Raw genomic sequence first — 17,114 nt, forward strand, 5'->3', positions numbered from 1 at the left:
TGAAAGAAAAAAAAAAGTTTATTCTTTACAAGCCCTGGAGATCACAAGACACAGCAGTGAGTACACAGCAAGGTTACAGGTAGTGAGGGACCAAGCTAGCACAGGCTGGGGGTTTTACTGGGGTTGAGGGTGGCCATCAAGAGTTTCATGGGTGAGCTTATTTATTTATTTTAGATTTTAATTATTTGACAGAGAAAGAGAGCACAAGCAGGGGTAGTAGCAGAGGGAAAAGGAGAAGCAGGCTCTCTGCTGAGTAGGGAGCCTGATGTGGGACTGTCCCAGGATCCTGGGATCATGACCTGAGCAAAGGCAAACACTTGACTGAGCCATCCAGGTGCCTCTTCGTGGGTAAATTTAAAAAATAAGAGCAGGAGGGGCACCTGGGTGTTCAGTCGGTTAAATATCTGCCTTCAGTTCAGGTCATGATATTGGGATTCTGGGATCTAGCCCTGAGTCTGACTCCCTGCACAGCGGGGAGTCCGCTTCTCCCTCTCTTGTCCGCTTCCCTCCTGACTGCCTTCTCCCGCTCATGCTCTCTCTCAAATAAAATTAAAAATAAAATTTTAAATTAAAAAACAGCAGGAATTTAAAGTATAGGAAGAGAGAAAAAGGAAAACAAAAAGCCCAAGCACCCAAAAATGGCCAGTTATTGAAATCAACCAAGAACTCTAAAACAAAGCAGTCTCAGGTTGGGGAGGCAGCCTGGCACTTTATATAGTCTTTATATAAAGTGTATATACACTATATAAAGTCTTTATATAGTGTGTGTGTGTGTATATATATATATATATACACACACAAATGGCTGTGTTTATTCAAGATAGTCATCTTTGAAGTGGATGCCTCAGCAATCCAAGCTTAAATCAGGCATCTGCATTATGAAATAGGGATGGGGGGAACAACTGTGAGAGTTTACACAACAATCTACCCTGTGATGCCAGAGTCAGTGATGAAGACATCAACTGCCTGGATAGCTAGTATGTTAAAAGGGTTGAATAATTATACAGGCTATAGTTTGAAATCCAGTCTGTACTTATCGTCCCAAATTTGAAAGGGTCCAGCCATGAAAATAGGTCAGTGATCTTGACTTTTTGGCTAGCCCTGGAAATCTCTTCAAGGATTTGGGTAATATTGTGAAATGTTTTAACATCTTCAGCCATCTGGTATAAGTAGGTTTGAGCCTGTTCTGAGTTGCTAGGTTGTTTCATATCCAATGGAACCAGTCCCTTAGTCCTGAGAATAAGTCAGTTTAATTAAAGGGTTGTGTCTTATTTCAGAAGGTGGTGGTGCAGGTGGTTCCCCAAGTTAGGCCTGTTGGAGGGAAAAAAAAAAAAAAACAGTAAATTTAAAGATCTTACTGGCTTTATTCAATGGTTGTGAATTGGGCAGCATCTCATCTAACAAAAAGGAACTCCTGAGAGCTGTACAAAATGAAAGAATTTTATAGGCAGAAGGGGACATGACAAGAAAGTTACTGTCACAGGACGCCTGGGTGGCTCAGCAGTTGACTGCCTTTGGCTGTGTGACCCCAGAGTCTGGGGATCGAGTCCCACATCGGGCTCCCTGCATGGAGTCTGCTTCTCCCTCTGTGTCTCTGCCTTTCTCTCTCTCTCTCTCTCTCTCTCTCTCTCTCTCTAATGAATAAATAAAATCTTAAAAAAAAAAAAAGTTACTGTTAGAGTGGATTGTTTCAAGTAAGCCCACCTTCCTTTGGGGGGAAGGCAGGGCATTAGTGCTGACCGGGAAATTCCAGACTGACAAGGTAGGATTACATATAAGGAGAAACTAAAATTGTAATTGGGTATTCAGTCTTGGTTTGGTGACACTGGCTTAAGTGACTTCTATTTTGGGCCTGCTGTCTCTTAACATGCTTACATGGTGGAAGTATTTGCCTCAGGCATTTAATAAGAGGTATTTCTATGGAAACAAAAGAAGAAAAAACAAAAGTCAATGCTTGAAGAAGATTATAATCCCAGTTTTTGAGTTCTGAAGGCAGCCAGTTGTGCAGATTTCTACATGTCAGGCTGAAAGCATCTTCAGATGGAGTGAGGGCAGGCAGTGCAGTCTGTAAGATTTCCCTAGTTTGCAGTTTGAATGTCTCTGGGAATCTTTTTTTGAGTGGTCTTTTTTGAGTGGTCCATGCAGCAACAGGCACAAAATTGTCTATACATGAGCTGTTGTGGTGATTTAAGTTTATATCAAGTTGTCCCACTTTAGCTTGCATGGTTTTGGGAAAAGGCAGTTTTAGTTCTTGGTGTTTCCAAGTCAGATGGGTGGGAGAACACTTGGAAATGTTAGTTTGGAGAGTTGTAGCCAAATATTGGAGGAAACTAGAAGAATTCAGGATCCAGTCTACTTCAGAGGTGGAAAACAAAACCTCAAAGACAAATAAAAGCAGTAGAATCTGATACCCACAATGGTATATTACTGAAACATTCTTTGTCTCACAATCAACTCTGTTTCTATCAGAGATAGTTAAAATAAAGCTAATTTGTTTATAAAATAAATCTAATCTCAGTAAACTTGGCTGATTATTTACATAATTGGAGTAAGAATAATGAGGACCATATAGACTTTTAAGTCTGCTTTGCTGGATTTTTTTATTTTTTTAAGATTTTATTTATTCATGAGACACACACAGAGAGGCAGAGATAGAGGGAGGAGCAGGCTTCTCACAGGGAGCCCGATGCCAGACTCGATCCCTGGACCAGGATCACGCCCTGAGCCAAAGGCAGATGCTCAACCACTGAGCCACCCAGGCATCCCTGCTGGAATTTTTCATAAGGAATCTCAGATTGTCTTCCTAGCCTTGAGAGGCTTTTAAATGTTCAATTCAGAAATATGCTAGTAGGTCTTTCCTTCAATACCTATAAATTCAGGTGAATTCCTCTCTTTTTGAGGTTCCTCAAATACCCTGAGATTCCTGAGCTTGCCAGGAAGTCACCATCTCATTACTCACCTGGTCAAGGCTGTTGGATCTGTAAGCAAGGTGCCAGGCTGATTTTTTTCCATGGAGCTTTATTGGCTCCATAAACTCAACTTTAGTTTTTTAACTATTGTGTCTATGTATGTCTTTCTCAAATATGACATTACAGTGAATATATAAATATTATATTTATATAACCAATGTTTCCAATTGTGTCCTGTTATAAGAACAGATCCTTATTGAATTTATGCAGATAATTCTATTGCCATGAAAATAAGAATATTCACTGACAGTTTTCCAGTTCTGTAGGGATCAGATAGGGAGAAAAAGTAATTGTATCATGAGTATTCTCAAAAGTATCCTATACCAAATTGTTGTAAGTCAGACATAGCTTAAGAGAGGAGATTTCCTTAAATATGGAAAAAACAATATTAAAGAAACAAAAAAAAAAAGAACCAACAATGTTTCATATAAAAAGTCATAAAAATTATAATCATCCTCATCAGCTCATTCAGTCCCATGGAATTTTTGATTTTTTTTTTTAACAGTTTTAAGAAACCATCAGTTTCTCTATCAGTTCTTATCCAGTTCAGTGATATAATCTAAAAGTTACCAGAAACCTGTATTCTAGAGTACTTGTCAGGGTCCTTCCCATGAATTTCTAAAGATGAAACACATTTGCAAACAACTGTAAATGACAAAAGACTTTTAAAAGTCCATACTTAAATATAAACAAACAAATAAAATAAAAGTCCATACTTAAAGATCTGCTGAGAGTTAATTATAATGCAGTTGACAAGGAAATTTGGTATTTTTGTGACACATTAACTTTTTTTATGAGTTGGGGCAGAGGTAGAGAAAGAATCTCAAGCAGACTCCATTCCCAGAGGGGAGCCTGACACAGGGCTTGATCTCATAACCCTGAGATCATGACCTGAGCTGAAACCAGAGTCAGACACTTAACTGACTGACCCACAGCACCCCCAAGTGACACAAAACATTTTAAAATGATAATCGAGGGCCCTTAGGTGGCTCAGTTGGTTGGGCATCTGCCTTTGGCTCTGGTCATGATCCCGGAGTTCTAGGGTAGAGCTCCTTGTCACGCTTCCCACTTAGTGGGGAGTCTGCTGCTCCTCTCCCTCTGTCCCTTTCCCTACTCATGCTGTCTCTCTCTTTCTCTCTCTCTCTCAAGGATAGAATCTTTAAAAAAATAAGATGATAATTGGAATTAAGATTGATAACATCAGAATTTGAGTAATTTCATATAGTTTCTGGAACACATATATCCATATGAGGATATGCATAAAGAAGGTTTAGCATTATTTTGTATTTGACACTGCTTCCCATGTAATTTAACATATCATTAACAGGTTAACCTCACCATCTGAAAGTAGAGCATTCCTATGAAACCTTTCATAAGCCAAAATGGTGTAAAGCCAAAAAGCAGTTAACCTTTTGTTTATATGGAAAAGTTTTTGAGCATTCTCCAACCTAAAAAATAACCGTCTTTACACTTTTCGATACTTTAGGACACATCTTGCTATCAGATGCATAAAATTAATGAAGAGAAAGCCAGATGCTCACATAGTGCACAAAGCTATGGCTGCTTGGTGCTGAAATGCTGAGCATTGTTCCTGGGAAGGAGCTTGATGGTGCTACTCTTGATTTGTGACAAGTATGCCGCCTCTGTAATGGTTCACTGTAAAACAAACGCTGTTTTCACCTTTCATCTTTTTTTCTGTAAAGGAAAAATCCTCTTCAGATATCTTTTAGAGAAAAGAGGTACTAATGTGGATCTTTCATAAAAGTGAAGTGGCATGAGGCAGACTTTCAAAAAGGCATCTGTAAGCCTAATTAATTTAACATCTGTCTTTTTATAGAGAATAAATCTTTTGAGATGTTCTATGGGCCCGCTGAAAAGTCTAAAAGTTAGTTTGAGGTCAAAAAGACTTCATTTATGAGACAGCCTGGGTGGCTCAGCGGTTTAGTGCCACCTTCAGCCCAGGGCCTGATCCTGGAGACCCGGGATAGGGTTCCACATCAGGCTCCCTGCATGTAGCCTGCTTCTCCCTCTGCCTGTGTCTCTGCCTCTCTCTCTCTCTCTCTCTCATAAATAAAAAAAATCTTAAAAAAAAAAAAAGACTTCATTTAGAATTTGATTTTTGGGAGAAGTTTGTTAAAAATATAAAAAAAGGTTTGAAACCCCTTGATTAAATAGGACCACAGGTCATTGTGAAACAATACTTGGTTGTCTGTTTAATCAAAGTGACGAAGACTTTGTAAGCAAATATGGCAAGTTAAATAGTTGTAAAAAAAAAACCTTAGCCCTTAATAGAGAAGACTCCATTTTCTATGGTAATGAAAGACTTGAATCTTTGTTTTCCAGGCAGATTACTTAAAAAGATGAAGAAAAATTTATCAGGAGCCGACCAGTAGTTCAAGTAAACAACACCCTTGAAATAAATGAAAGGAAAATAAATTTTTGTTTACACAGTACACCATTGATATTAAAGTGTATTTTTAAAAACCCTTATAACAATTCACTTTTTAAAATATATTTATTTTTAAATAATTCACTTTTATCCAGTTTGTTACATAAGGTAAAATTCTCAAAAAAAAAAAATAAGGTAAAATTCTCTTTAGAATGAAAAATAAGGGAAGACTGAGGAGACATGTTGACTAAGCTTTACTACCTTCCTAAAATTGTACCAATTTATTCTTTTCCTACCAGCAGTATATGAAAATGCCAATTTCATTATTTTTAGTATTCACCCTCATGATAACTCAACAATGGAAGAACAGAAATAACAGTTTTCCTTGGCACTTTGGATTAGGTGTCTTTTCTGACCATAAAATATTGTCTTACAGAAAAATGGCTACTGGACAGGACCGGGTAGTTGCTCTAGTGGACATGGACTGTTTTTTTGTTCAAGTGGAACAGCGGCAAAATCCTCATTTGAGGAATAAACCTTGTGCGGTTGTACAGTACAAATCATGGAAAGGTGGTGGGTATGTATCATAATTATTGTAACTGTAAAATATTTTAATCCATGAGAATACATGGCAGTATGTTAGGTCCTATTTTTGAGATTTCTTAACGGCTGTATTTGAGATGGAAGAGTGGCATCTGTGACCAAAAAGTTTCTATTATGTTAAGTTAAATGTTATTTTTGCTTGTGATCATGTAATACTTTTCTGTTTCTCTCTCTCTCTCTCTCTTTTTTTTTTTTTTTCCTAACCCTAGAATAGTTGCAGTGAGTTATGAAGCTCGTGCATTTGGGGTCACTAGAAGCATGTGGGCAGATGATGCTAAGAAGTTATGTCCAGATCTTCTACTGGCACAAGTTCGTGAGTCCCGTGGGAAAGCTAACCTCACCAAGTAAGAAGATTGCTTAGGGGAATGGAAGAATTGGAAATAATATTCCATGAGACTAGGAACTGATGTTTCAAATTTGCTTTGTGTAAATAACATTTGAAAAAGTTCCCTTTGGACAGCCAGCTTTTCTCTATGAAATGAAAATAGATTTTAATGCTGTGTTTCAGGAACAGTGCAGAGTCATTAAAACCTGTAACAGTTGCTGCTCTTAACACCCTTTCGGTTCCTTAATTATTTAAAAATTGGCTTTATAATTAAAACAACACCAATTCCCATGTTCTCAGGCCAAAAGTCTGAAATGTTTGAAGTAATTAAATTGACTAAAACTAAGTTTTTCCAGAGAACGATGAGTCAAACTGACATTATAGTGCAGTATCTAGAATTGCTTGCCTGAACTGAACAATCTCAAAGGAGATTACCTACTCTGTGTTCAAAGTGAGCTGCTGCTCCCCCAGATTTTAGAACATTAGTCTTAGAATGGAGACATATCTGGTCATTAGCCAAGTTAGAGGTAAGTACAAGCACCAGCTATTATAATAATCCTAATAGTATATACTGAGGATATGTCCTATGCTAGCCTGTGTTAAGCTCTCCATGGGCAAAATCTCTTAAATTTTAAATTATAAGGTAGGTTCTGTTGGGATGCCTGGGTGGCTCAGCAGTTGAGCATCTGCCTTTGGCTCAGGGCATGGTCCTGGTCCGGGAATCGAGTCCCACATCAGGATCCCTGCGGGGAACCTGCTTCTCCCTCTGTGTCTCTACCTCTCTATCTGTTTCTCTCATGGATAGATAAATAAAATCTTAAAAAAAAAAAAAAAAGAGGTTCTAGTATTACCCCTCACCTCCATGAAGAAACCAGTTTAGAGAGGTTAAATAAAATCACACAACTAGGAAATAGAAGGCTGAGGAATCAGGGATTTTTTTTTTAGATTTCAGTAGCCACATTCTCATATTAAACTTTACCTTGTAATATGGTGTGTGTAAGTCTTTGGCTTAAGACTTGAAACATCCGGGCAGCCCCAGTGGCGCAGCGGTTTAGCGCCGCCTGCAGACCAGGGCGTGATCCTGGAGACCCTGGATCGAGTCCCACGTCAGGCTCTCTGTATGATGCCTGCTTCTTCCTCTGCCTGTGTCTCTGCCTCTCCCTCTCTCTGTCTCTATGAATAAATAAATAAAATCTTAAAAAAAAAAAAAAAAAGACTTGAAACATCCCTGAACTCACCTATGAATTACAAGTCTAAAGTTGACGTGCCATAACCTATTCACCCTGGAGTTATTGCCAGAAGACAGATTTGACTGAAGATTAATATCTTAACCCTAAAGTGAAATTAATTCAGTTAATGGACATAACACTAAACTGCATCGAACAGAATTTTATGATGATGAAGACCGTGTAACTTCCCAGAAATATAGTTGACTTCCGAGTCTGATTTCGAAAAGCCATGTGCTTTAAACTGGAGTGTTTATTTTACTCTTAAAATCTTCATCAAATAGGGATGCTTGGGTGGCTCAGCAGTTTAGCATCTGTCTTTGGCTCAGGGTATGATCTCCGGGTCCAGGATCGTGTCCCACATTGGCCTCCCTGTGAAGAGCCTGCTTCTCCTATGCCTATGTCTTCGCCTCTCTCTGTGTGTCTCTTATGAATAAATAAAATCTTTTAAAAAAATAAAATCTTCATCAAATAATGAGCAAAGCCAGTTTTACCAAGTTTAGGAATTAGTGTATAGACCAGAATTACTAAGACCTGGCAATTTAAAATTATTGTTTTAATAATTAACTTATGATACCAGCTTATAAAATATGATTTGCAGAAATGTATACACATGAAATTTATCAAATATTTTTAAGATACTTTGGAATAATTTGTTCAAGCGGCTGTGAAGGAACACCAACTACTATGATAAGGTGTTCTTCCCTCACTCTGTATCATGTTCTCATGCTCTTACACACACTTGTACTTTTTTTTTTCCTTTGAGGTCTGATTATCCTTTGGTCAGCACAAATAATGATTTAAAAAAAGAAGCCAAATATTTCTCTAATTCTTTTGAGGATTTTTTAGGACAATAATTATAGTAGTTTTTATAGATGTTTTTGTGAAATGGTGTAAATATTTCCATTTTTATGATAGATTTACCAGGAACAAAGCAGGTTCAAAGCAAAGAAAATATGCACATATTGCCATAGGAAACTAGTTATCTACAGCCAGAAGAGCTACTTGTTATGTTTTAAATAGAAGGTATACATGGTAAAATAGTATCCCCCAGGGAAGGCTGTTTATCTTCAGCTTGGTAATTTGAATGTTAGTATACCCAGAAGTGATTGGACTTGGTTGGGTGTGTGTGTGTGTGTGTGTGTATGTATGTATATATGTAGCAAGGACCAGCTCACATGCTGACCCAGCTCACTGTTGAGTGAAGTATAAAATCCATGTCACTTCTGTTAACTTATAGTGAGAAATACCATTTTAAGGAAGACCAGATACTTGGGTTCATGAATCAGGGCAATGTTTCCTGTAAGTTATCTCTTATTTGAAGACAAAAGTGGAAGCAGAAAATACAATGGATGTATGAAAATAACAAAAAGAATAGGTGATCTTGGTAAAATGTCATTAAAGCATTTCTTTCCTCTTTGGAGAGATCCACAAAAACATGTTTATGGTTTGGATGCTTTCCACCTTCATAGTGCTAGGGTCACTAAACATGTTTGCCTCCATGGTTCTTCTTTTTCTTTGCTTCTGTTATTGAACATATGCCTGCACATTTACCCCTTCGTTTACATTACTATCTGATCTCTGCCAAGCCATTCCTCCCTTTAAGGAGATCTTACACTGGTTATGTATATGATTTCATTATAAGATGAAAGGATGGGGGCTAACAATCTCAATGTTGCCTTCATTTATTGCCTACACATGATAATCCTTACACTTTTTAGGTACCGGGAAGCCAGTGTGGAAGTGATGGGGATATTGTCTCGTTTTGCTGTGATTGAACGTGCCAGCATTGATGAGGCTTATATAGACCTGACCAGTGCTGTCCAAGAGAGACTACAAAACCTGCAGGGTCAACCTATCTCTGCTGACTTATTGCCAACCACCTACATTGAAGGGTTGCCTCAAGGCCCTACAACAGCAGAAGGGACTGATCAGAAAGGTACTTCCATAGCATCATAATTGCTTCTGCTTCCTGCTTTTGGAACCTGCTTTGCTTGGTCACACTGATCCTTCTTGGATTGATTGAAAGGAAACTTAAACAACAATCTGAACGAATCACAAGGACTCACATGGAAGGATATACAAATTCTCTTATTTTTCCAGGTATATGGATGTTGAAAAGCTGTGAAATCTGTATGAAATCAGGTTTCTCTTTAAATATAACTGAAGCAGGTTAGAGTTCTAGCAGTAGACTGAGCACGTCTGTCATTTGTAGGTTAATTTATAGTATTGTGCCTTGGTTTCTTTATCATTTAAGTTTTTTTTTTAAGGGGGACCTCAAGTACAGGGAGTTGAATGTCACTCAAAATTTCTTATCAATTTATAGTAAAATATTGGGGCACCGGGATAGCTCAGTTGGTTAAGGTCATAATCCCAGGGTCCTGGGAATGAGCCCCACACAGGGCCTCCCTGCTGAGTAAGGAGCCTACTTTTTCCTCTCCCTCTACCCCTCTGCCTCCCCACCCCCAGCTTGTGTGTGTGCTCTCTCTTTCTCAAATAAATAATAAAATCTTTTAAAATTTTTATAGTAAAATATCAATGGGTTGTGCAAGGTCTCTTGTATTATTTTCCTTACTTTCCCTTTCATAATGATTCCCCCCACTTCCTCCCTACCTGACCCACCCTTTGGTATGCACTGATGTATCTGGTATATCTTTTTGAATTTGTATATGTCTTTACAAATTGTACAGCGTTGCTTTGTGTATGTGCTTTTAAAATTTGTGCTTTTTAATTAAAAGATAGTATTGTGTTATAGATCTCATTCTTTTTTTTTTTTAATTTTTTAATTTTCCACTATAGTTAACATACCAGGTAGATCTCATTCTTTTTCTTAATTTTCCTTCAATGGTGATTTTATAGGTCTTTCCATGTGGTTGTATTTATGTGTAATTGATTGCTTTTATTGCAGCTTAATCCATGGTATGGATCTATCATGTTTACAGACCAATCTTCTAGTGATGAACTCATTCGTTACTTCTTATTTTTTACTGTTTATATGATAAATGTCCTCATTCATCCTCTTATGGACCTATGCAGAGATTTCTCTGTAAAATGTTTTCAAGTGGAGTGCTAGGTCATAAGGCATACACATATACTTAGTTTGACTCAGTACTTCCAAGTCGTTTCCCAGAATGGCTGTAGCTGTTACCCTATACCCGAAGTACACAAGAATGCCTATTGCCCTCATACCACACCAGCAATTAGTATTTTCTAATGTTTAAGAATATTTTCAATATGATGGCTATAAAGTGGTATTTCATATTTTTGGTTTATTTAAATTTTTATTTCTCTATCAATTGAAGTTGAGCATTTCTTCATATACTTGTTAGCTAACTGAGTTTCTACTTTGGTGAATTTGAATTGCTTATTTATAATCTTTACCTAGTTTATCATTGGACTTTTTTTTTTTTTTTGGCAAGAATTCTTTGTATATTGTGGTTATTAGTTCCTTCGTTTTTGACATTGCAAATATCTTCTCCCAAATCTGTCATCCACAAACTTTATTTATGCTATACTTTGTTGAATAAAATTATTTTAGTCCCTCAGTTTTCACCTTATGCTTTATGCATTTTGAATCTTGTTTTAGATATCCATTTCTACTAGAAGTTTATGAAGACATTTATTATAGAACCCATCTTCCCAACAATTACTTATTAAGTAATCCATTCTTTCTCAATTTCCCATGTAATACTAGGTCAATTTCTGTAATATCCTATTTGTCTGCTTCTACTCCTGCTCCAGAAACACACTTTTTATTACTGTTTGTAGTATATTTGATAGGGATTCCCCTCTGCTTTTGTTTTTCAAAATTGTCTTAGGTATAAATGTGCCTTTGTTTCTCAGTGTGCATTTTAGAATATATTAGTTGAATTCCTCAAAAAATTGTGATGGGATTATATTGAATTTATATATTACAGATTTAAATATACAGAGAATTTATATATTACATTTATATATTATAGAATTTATATATTGAATTTATATATATTTATATACTACAGAATTTATATATTAATATATTTATTATATTGAATTTATATATTTATATAATTAGCTATATATATTACAGAGGATAGTTTTTTTTCTTTTTTCTTTTTTTTTTTTTTTTTTTTATAGGCTCCATGCCTAGTGTGGAGCTCAGTGTGGAGCCCAGTAAGAGGTTTGAACTCAACAACCCTGATATCAAGATCTGAGCTGAGGGCAGCCCGGGTGGCTCAGTGGTTTAGTGCTGCCTTCAGCCCAGGGTATGATCCTGGAGACCCGGGATTGAGTCCTGCGTCGGACTCCCCGCATGGAGCCTGCTTCTCCCTCTGCCTGTGTCTCTGCCTCTCTCTGTGTGGGTCTCTCACAAATAAATAAATCTTTAAAAAAAAAAAAAAGATCTGAGCTGAGATAAAAAGTCAGACACTTAACCAGCTGAGCCACCCAGGTGCCCCAGAGAGGATAGTTATCTTAACGTTAACTTATGCCATCCATAAACATACCACCAATCTTCTGGTCTTCATTTGTGTCCCTTTTTTTTCTTTTTTTTTTCAATTTTTTTTTTTTTTTTTTTTTTTTAAGATTTATTCATTTGAGAGAGAAAGCAAGAGAGCAGAGGGAGGAGAAGCAGGCCTCCTGGAGCCTGACATGGGACCCAATCCCAGGACATAAGGATCATGACCTGAGCCAAAGGCAGACATCTAACCACCTGAGCCACTCTGGCCCCCTTTTTTTTCATCTAAGCTAAAAATTTTTATCTGTTTTAGTATTTTTACTTCTGAAATATGTAATCCATTATATTTTCCTTTTTTTCCTCATCTACTTTTATTGATATAATCGCATAAAGTGGACAAATCATAAGTGTATATACCGTGACTAATTTTCACAAAGTAAACCCACTTTTGTAAGAAACACCCAAATCAAAAAACAAAATGAGAACCTTAGAAGACACACCTGCCTGCACCTCCAGTCACTATCCCTCTCCCCCTTTTCCTATAGTAACCACTGTCCTCATTTCTATTTAGTTTATTTTTAAACTTTATAAAATTGAAATCATACAGTGTATACTTGAGTCTGCTTTCACTTGGTCAATACTGTTTTTGTGAGATTCATCCATCCTGTTGTATGTAGTTGAGTTTGTTTACTTTCATTAGTGTGTAGTATTGTATTACATGAATATGACACAAATTATGTGTTTTGCTGTTGGATATTTGGGTTGATTCTAGTTTGGGGCTACTAAGACTAATAATGCTGCTATGAACATTCTTGTAAATATCTTTTGGTGAACAAATGTATGCATTTCTGTTGGGTATATGATTAGAAGTGTTCAATTGGAGGGTTTGCCTAAAACCAGTTTTAGTTTAATTGTAGTCAGCTTTAGTAGGTACTACCAGTTTTCCAAAATGGTCATACCAATTTATAATCCCACTAGTAGCATATATGAAAGTTCTGGTTGTTTCACATCCTTTTAACACTTGTTTTTTTCTGTTTTGCATTTTAGCCATTTTGATGTGTGTGTAGTGTTATCATTGGTTTTAGTTTTTATGTCCCTGGTCTTAATGAAATTGAGCACCTTTTGTAAGTTTATTCACCATTTTGATATCTTCTTTCATTAAGTGTACCTATTTAAATCTTTTGTCCATTTTTGTTGTTGTTGGATTATCTTGTCTCATTCATCTACAGGACTTCTTTATATAGTCTGGAAATGAATCCTTTATTAAATATATGTATTGCAAATATATTCTGGTCAGTGGCTTGTTTTTCATTTTCTTACTGGTGGCTTTTGACTAACAGAGGTTCTTAACTTTAATTTGATACATGTATCTTTTTTTTTTTTTCCTTTATGGATAGTATTTTTTACGTCCTAGTAAGAAATACCTACCTCAAGGTTATGAAGCAGGTCTGCATCTCTTTTCGGCCTTTTGGCTAAGATCAAGTGTATGAAGCAATTCTGCTTTTTCTAGAAACTTTATTTTGCTTTTCACATGTAGATTTATAATCCATTATGTGTGGGTCTGTAGGGGGTAAAATAGGAAGAAATTCTTATTTTTTATTATGTGATCACAGATCACCGTAACAAATATAACAATAATGAAAAAGTTTGAGCTATTGTGAGAATTACCAAAATGTAACATAGACACAAAGTGAGCAAATACTATTGGGAAAATGGTGCCAATAGATTTACTTTATGCAGGGTTGACACAAATCTTCAGTTTATAAAAGCACATTGAAGCAAAGCACAATAAAACAAGGTGTGCCTATAATTTGTATGATAATGCTTTTAATAAAATGTACTTGATGGTTAAAAATATTTTCTTAAAATTAGGGCAACAAAAATTTTGGTTTTGTGGTAATAATTAGATTATAATAGCTCTCAATGCCAGATCTAAAAGAATCTGGGTCGTAAATTTTTTTAACCAAATATCATGAAATGAATTCAGCTGGATCTCCCAAACCAAAGAATTTGGCAGTTAGAGACTTTTCAACAGGGTATCTACAGTTTTTCTTAAACATTTTCTAGTACTTTTCATAATGGCTATCTTCAAAAAGTGTATCTCCCCATCTGTAACATGTACTTTTAGAACTATTTTATAACATTCTTATTCAGAAGTGCTTTTTCAGTAAAAAGTTTTGCATGCTGGCTATAAACCAAAAGGAAACTGGATACTAACCTATAGCAAGTTAACTTCTTATGGAGGGAAACTTAAGGCAATCTGTAATTACTTGTAGATACAGTAAAGATTTGTTCAGAAAGAACTTTAAGAGAGTTTAGCTTCTCCTTAAAGTGAATTTCCCATGGGTTCCATGTTGAGAATAAGATATAAGATACAAAGTTTCTTTTTGTCATGGAACAGTTGTATAACAAATATGTTTTTAATATTTTGTGTTGAAGGGTAGTAGAACTGCCCAGGGAAGCTTGTGAGAAAGACCATTGAGGAATTATTTTATTCCTCATCCTGATAATAGCAGATTTTATCAAGCTGGAGGCTACAAATCCTTCAATTCATTCAGGAAAATACAGTGGACAATAAAAATGTGCCACTTAAAGTAGGCAAAGTTATAATACATAAACATTTGTTGATGAAATATGTCATGATTTTCTTTTCTTTATTATTCTGGGACCAGAGTCAGAAATTTAATGATGGGGCACCTAGGTGGCTCAATCAATTAACTGTCTGCCTTCAGCTCAGGTCATGATATCTAGGTCCTGGAATTGAGCCCCACATTGGGCTCCCTGCTGCTCCCTCCCATCTCCCTCTGCACCCCCCACTCATGCTCTCTTGCATTCTATCTCAAATAGAAAGGAAAAAAAAAAGAAAAGAAAGAAAGAAGAAAAATGTCATAATAAGGAAAGTTTTTCTTGGTCTTAGCTTTGTGTACCACAGTTTACTGTGTGGCTAATGCTTTAAAACACTTTATTTGTTTTTTGTTTTCTTTTGTTTTTAAAGTATAATCGCCATGTATTTTGTTTAATTATTTCTGGAGAACACTTTTTCTTCAGTCCTTAGGGACTCAGCTCCTTACATGGTTTTTAGTGGAGGTGGTGGGGCAGTACCTGCAGGTCTAAATCAGGGTGGGGGTGTTCAGTCCCTCCGTGCTTCACAAGAGTGATTCCTGACTACCTTGCTGTGAATAGCACAACTCACGCAATAATGTAGTTTCACATACAACTTGGGAAACATAGGCGTGGAAGACACTCGCTTCGGAAATGTCCCTGATGGCAGTGGCCTCTGCTATGTTCCAAACCACAAACTTCTTAATGTCTTATACTTGGGCACACAATGGGTGCAGTTGGTGCAGTGAATAGGCTGCATGTGGCCGCAGCCATTTTTGGCACAACCATTATTCTTTTCTTGGTCATCTTGGAAGCGGGACGTGAGAGAGCTGGATTTGGTTATTTCATTGGTATTTTTGGCTGCAACTCATTGTTAAAGAGCTTCCTGGTTGAAGGTCATAGTATATGCCTTCATTGGTGGCAAATCTTACCCCAACTCAAAGGGACATGCTCCTCTGTCTTCTACACCTTTTTTCTTACCTATGTACATTTTTATTAAAAATGCCAATGTTTATAAAGAAGTCTTATTTCTGTATGTATCTGTTGCTTTAGTGTGTCCAGATTAAGTTTCCAGTTGGAGTGAACCATCTTTGTATTTATAGTGCTCAGAACAGTGCAATGCCTAGTAAATGGTTATGATATTTCATATTCCTGGGTCTTCACATGATGTGTGCAACCAAAAAAACTGACAATGGGAATTAGCTGATCTAAGTACATATAATCTTCCAGAAATTATTTTTCATGGATGTGACATATTTTGCAGCTAGGGATTTGTGATTTTTGATACTAAAGTTTCTGTTCAGCTTTGCCATCCTGCCTTTCAATACAAAGCTGGCAGTCCTGCTCAGCCACACTGTGTTTCCAACTTATTTTCTGTGTCTGAAATAGTTACATGTATGGAACGTTTTAAATGGTAGGATTACTTAAAAATAATACTCAAAAACTGCCAGAGTGATATATTTTCTTTCAGGGCCATTTTGTAAGTAGTTTGTATTAGCTGAGGAACTCCTTAGTTACCACCTTCCTTTGCTCTTTATTTATGTTTAAGCATATATTGAACCTCTGAATGCCTATGCCGTGAAGCAGTTGTGTAGTAGTATAAGAAATTATAAATCATTGTTAAAGATGAGAGTCATGGGGGTTGGAGCCCTCCCCCTCTCCCCCCGATGGCTTTGAAGACACAAGTGGCATGCAATATTGTGAGAGGGCCTTTGGAGAAGGCCCCCATGGCTAGGCTCTGAGAGCTGTCCTCTGCTGATAGCCAGCAAGAAGATGGGGACTAAATTCTGGTAATAACCAGAGGTAGCTTGGAATACACTAATCAGTTCATAGCATAGAGAAGGGCACACTTAATTTCAGTACAGGGTCTTTTTTGTAGTTACGGTACCTGGAGTTGTAGATTATAGCTAGAGGTTTATCAGCTTAACCCCATCAATAGCATTTCTACACACTAAAATTTAAAATAGGAAATTGAAATTTAAAAAGCCATATTATTTGCAATAGCATTAAATCATGAAATTATTAGAGATAAGTATGTGAAATATATGTGAAAAACTAATTTAGTAAAAACTATAAAATATCCCTGAGAAATTAGATGAAATAAATGGAGAGGCATATCATGCTCATGCATCAAAAGACTAAATATTATTAGAGCTCAAGTCTCCCAAAATTGATCTAAGATTCATTGCGTTCCCTCCTAGACTCACAGCAGGATTTTGTAGCTATTGCTAAACTGAAAATTTGTATGGAAATGCAAAGGATGGGGTACCACCTGGGTGGCTCAGTTGGTTAAGTGTCCAACTCTTGATCTCAGCTCAGGGCTTGATCTCAGGGTCATGAGTTCAAACCCCACGTGAAGCCCAATGTGGGGTATGGTGCCTACTTAAAAAAGATTTAACTATAAATTTACAATAACTAGGGCAGTGTAGTGTTGGTGTAAGATGAGACAGAGGGCAGCCCGGGTGGCTCAGCGGTTTAGTGCTGCCTTCAGCCCAGGGCATGATCCTGGAGACCTGGGATCGAGTCCCACGTCGCATTGCCTGCATGGATCCTGTGTCTCTGCTTC

At 36.9% G+C, this 17,114-nt stretch overlaps 2 protein-coding genes and 1 pseudogene across 5 annotated transcripts in view; 1 reads left to right on the forward strand and 2 right to left on the reverse strand.

Moving 5' to 3' along the window:
- Positions 1-17,114, forward strand: part of POLH (DNA polymerase eta) — a 37,006-nt gene that overhangs the window by 1,581 nt on the left and 18,311 nt on the right. For 2 of the 4 annotated variants that reach the window (XM_038554176.1, XM_038554173.1), the window contains exons 2-4: positions 5,795-5,935; positions 6,171-6,305; positions 9,234-9,451. In XM_038554176.1, coding sequence (XP_038410104.1) covers positions 5,799-5,935; positions 6,171-6,305; positions 9,234-9,451 — 490 coding nt within the window. In that variant the 5' untranslated portion in view covers positions 5,795-5,798. Of the gene's footprint in view, positions 1-5,794; positions 5,936-6,170; positions 6,306-9,233; positions 9,616-17,114 lie in introns of those variants that run through there. The other 2 variants (XM_038554174.1, XM_038554175.1) reach the window with 2 other exon arrangements.
- The window catches only part of GTPBP2 (GTP binding protein 2), a 43,668-nt gene continuing 27,724 nt past the window's right edge, over positions 1,171-17,114 (reverse strand). Inside the window, exon 12 of the mRNA XM_038554178.1 lies at positions 1,171-1,311. Within this exon, the coding sequence (XP_038410106.1) occupies positions 1,306-1,311 (6 nt within the window). The 3' untranslated portion in view covers positions 1,171-1,305. The remainder of the gene's footprint in view (positions 1,312-17,114) is intronic.
- On the reverse strand, positions 1,174-16,277 carry LOC111098199 (annotated as a pseudogene).

The sequence above is a fragment of the Canis lupus genome, chromosome 12, assembly GCF_011100685.1.
Source record: "Canis lupus familiaris isolate Mischka breed German Shepherd chromosome 12, alternate assembly UU_Cfam_GSD_1.0, whole genome shotgun sequence".
In the NCBI taxonomy this organism is placed as follows: domain Eukaryota; kingdom Metazoa; phylum Chordata; class Mammalia; order Carnivora; family Canidae; genus Canis; species Canis lupus.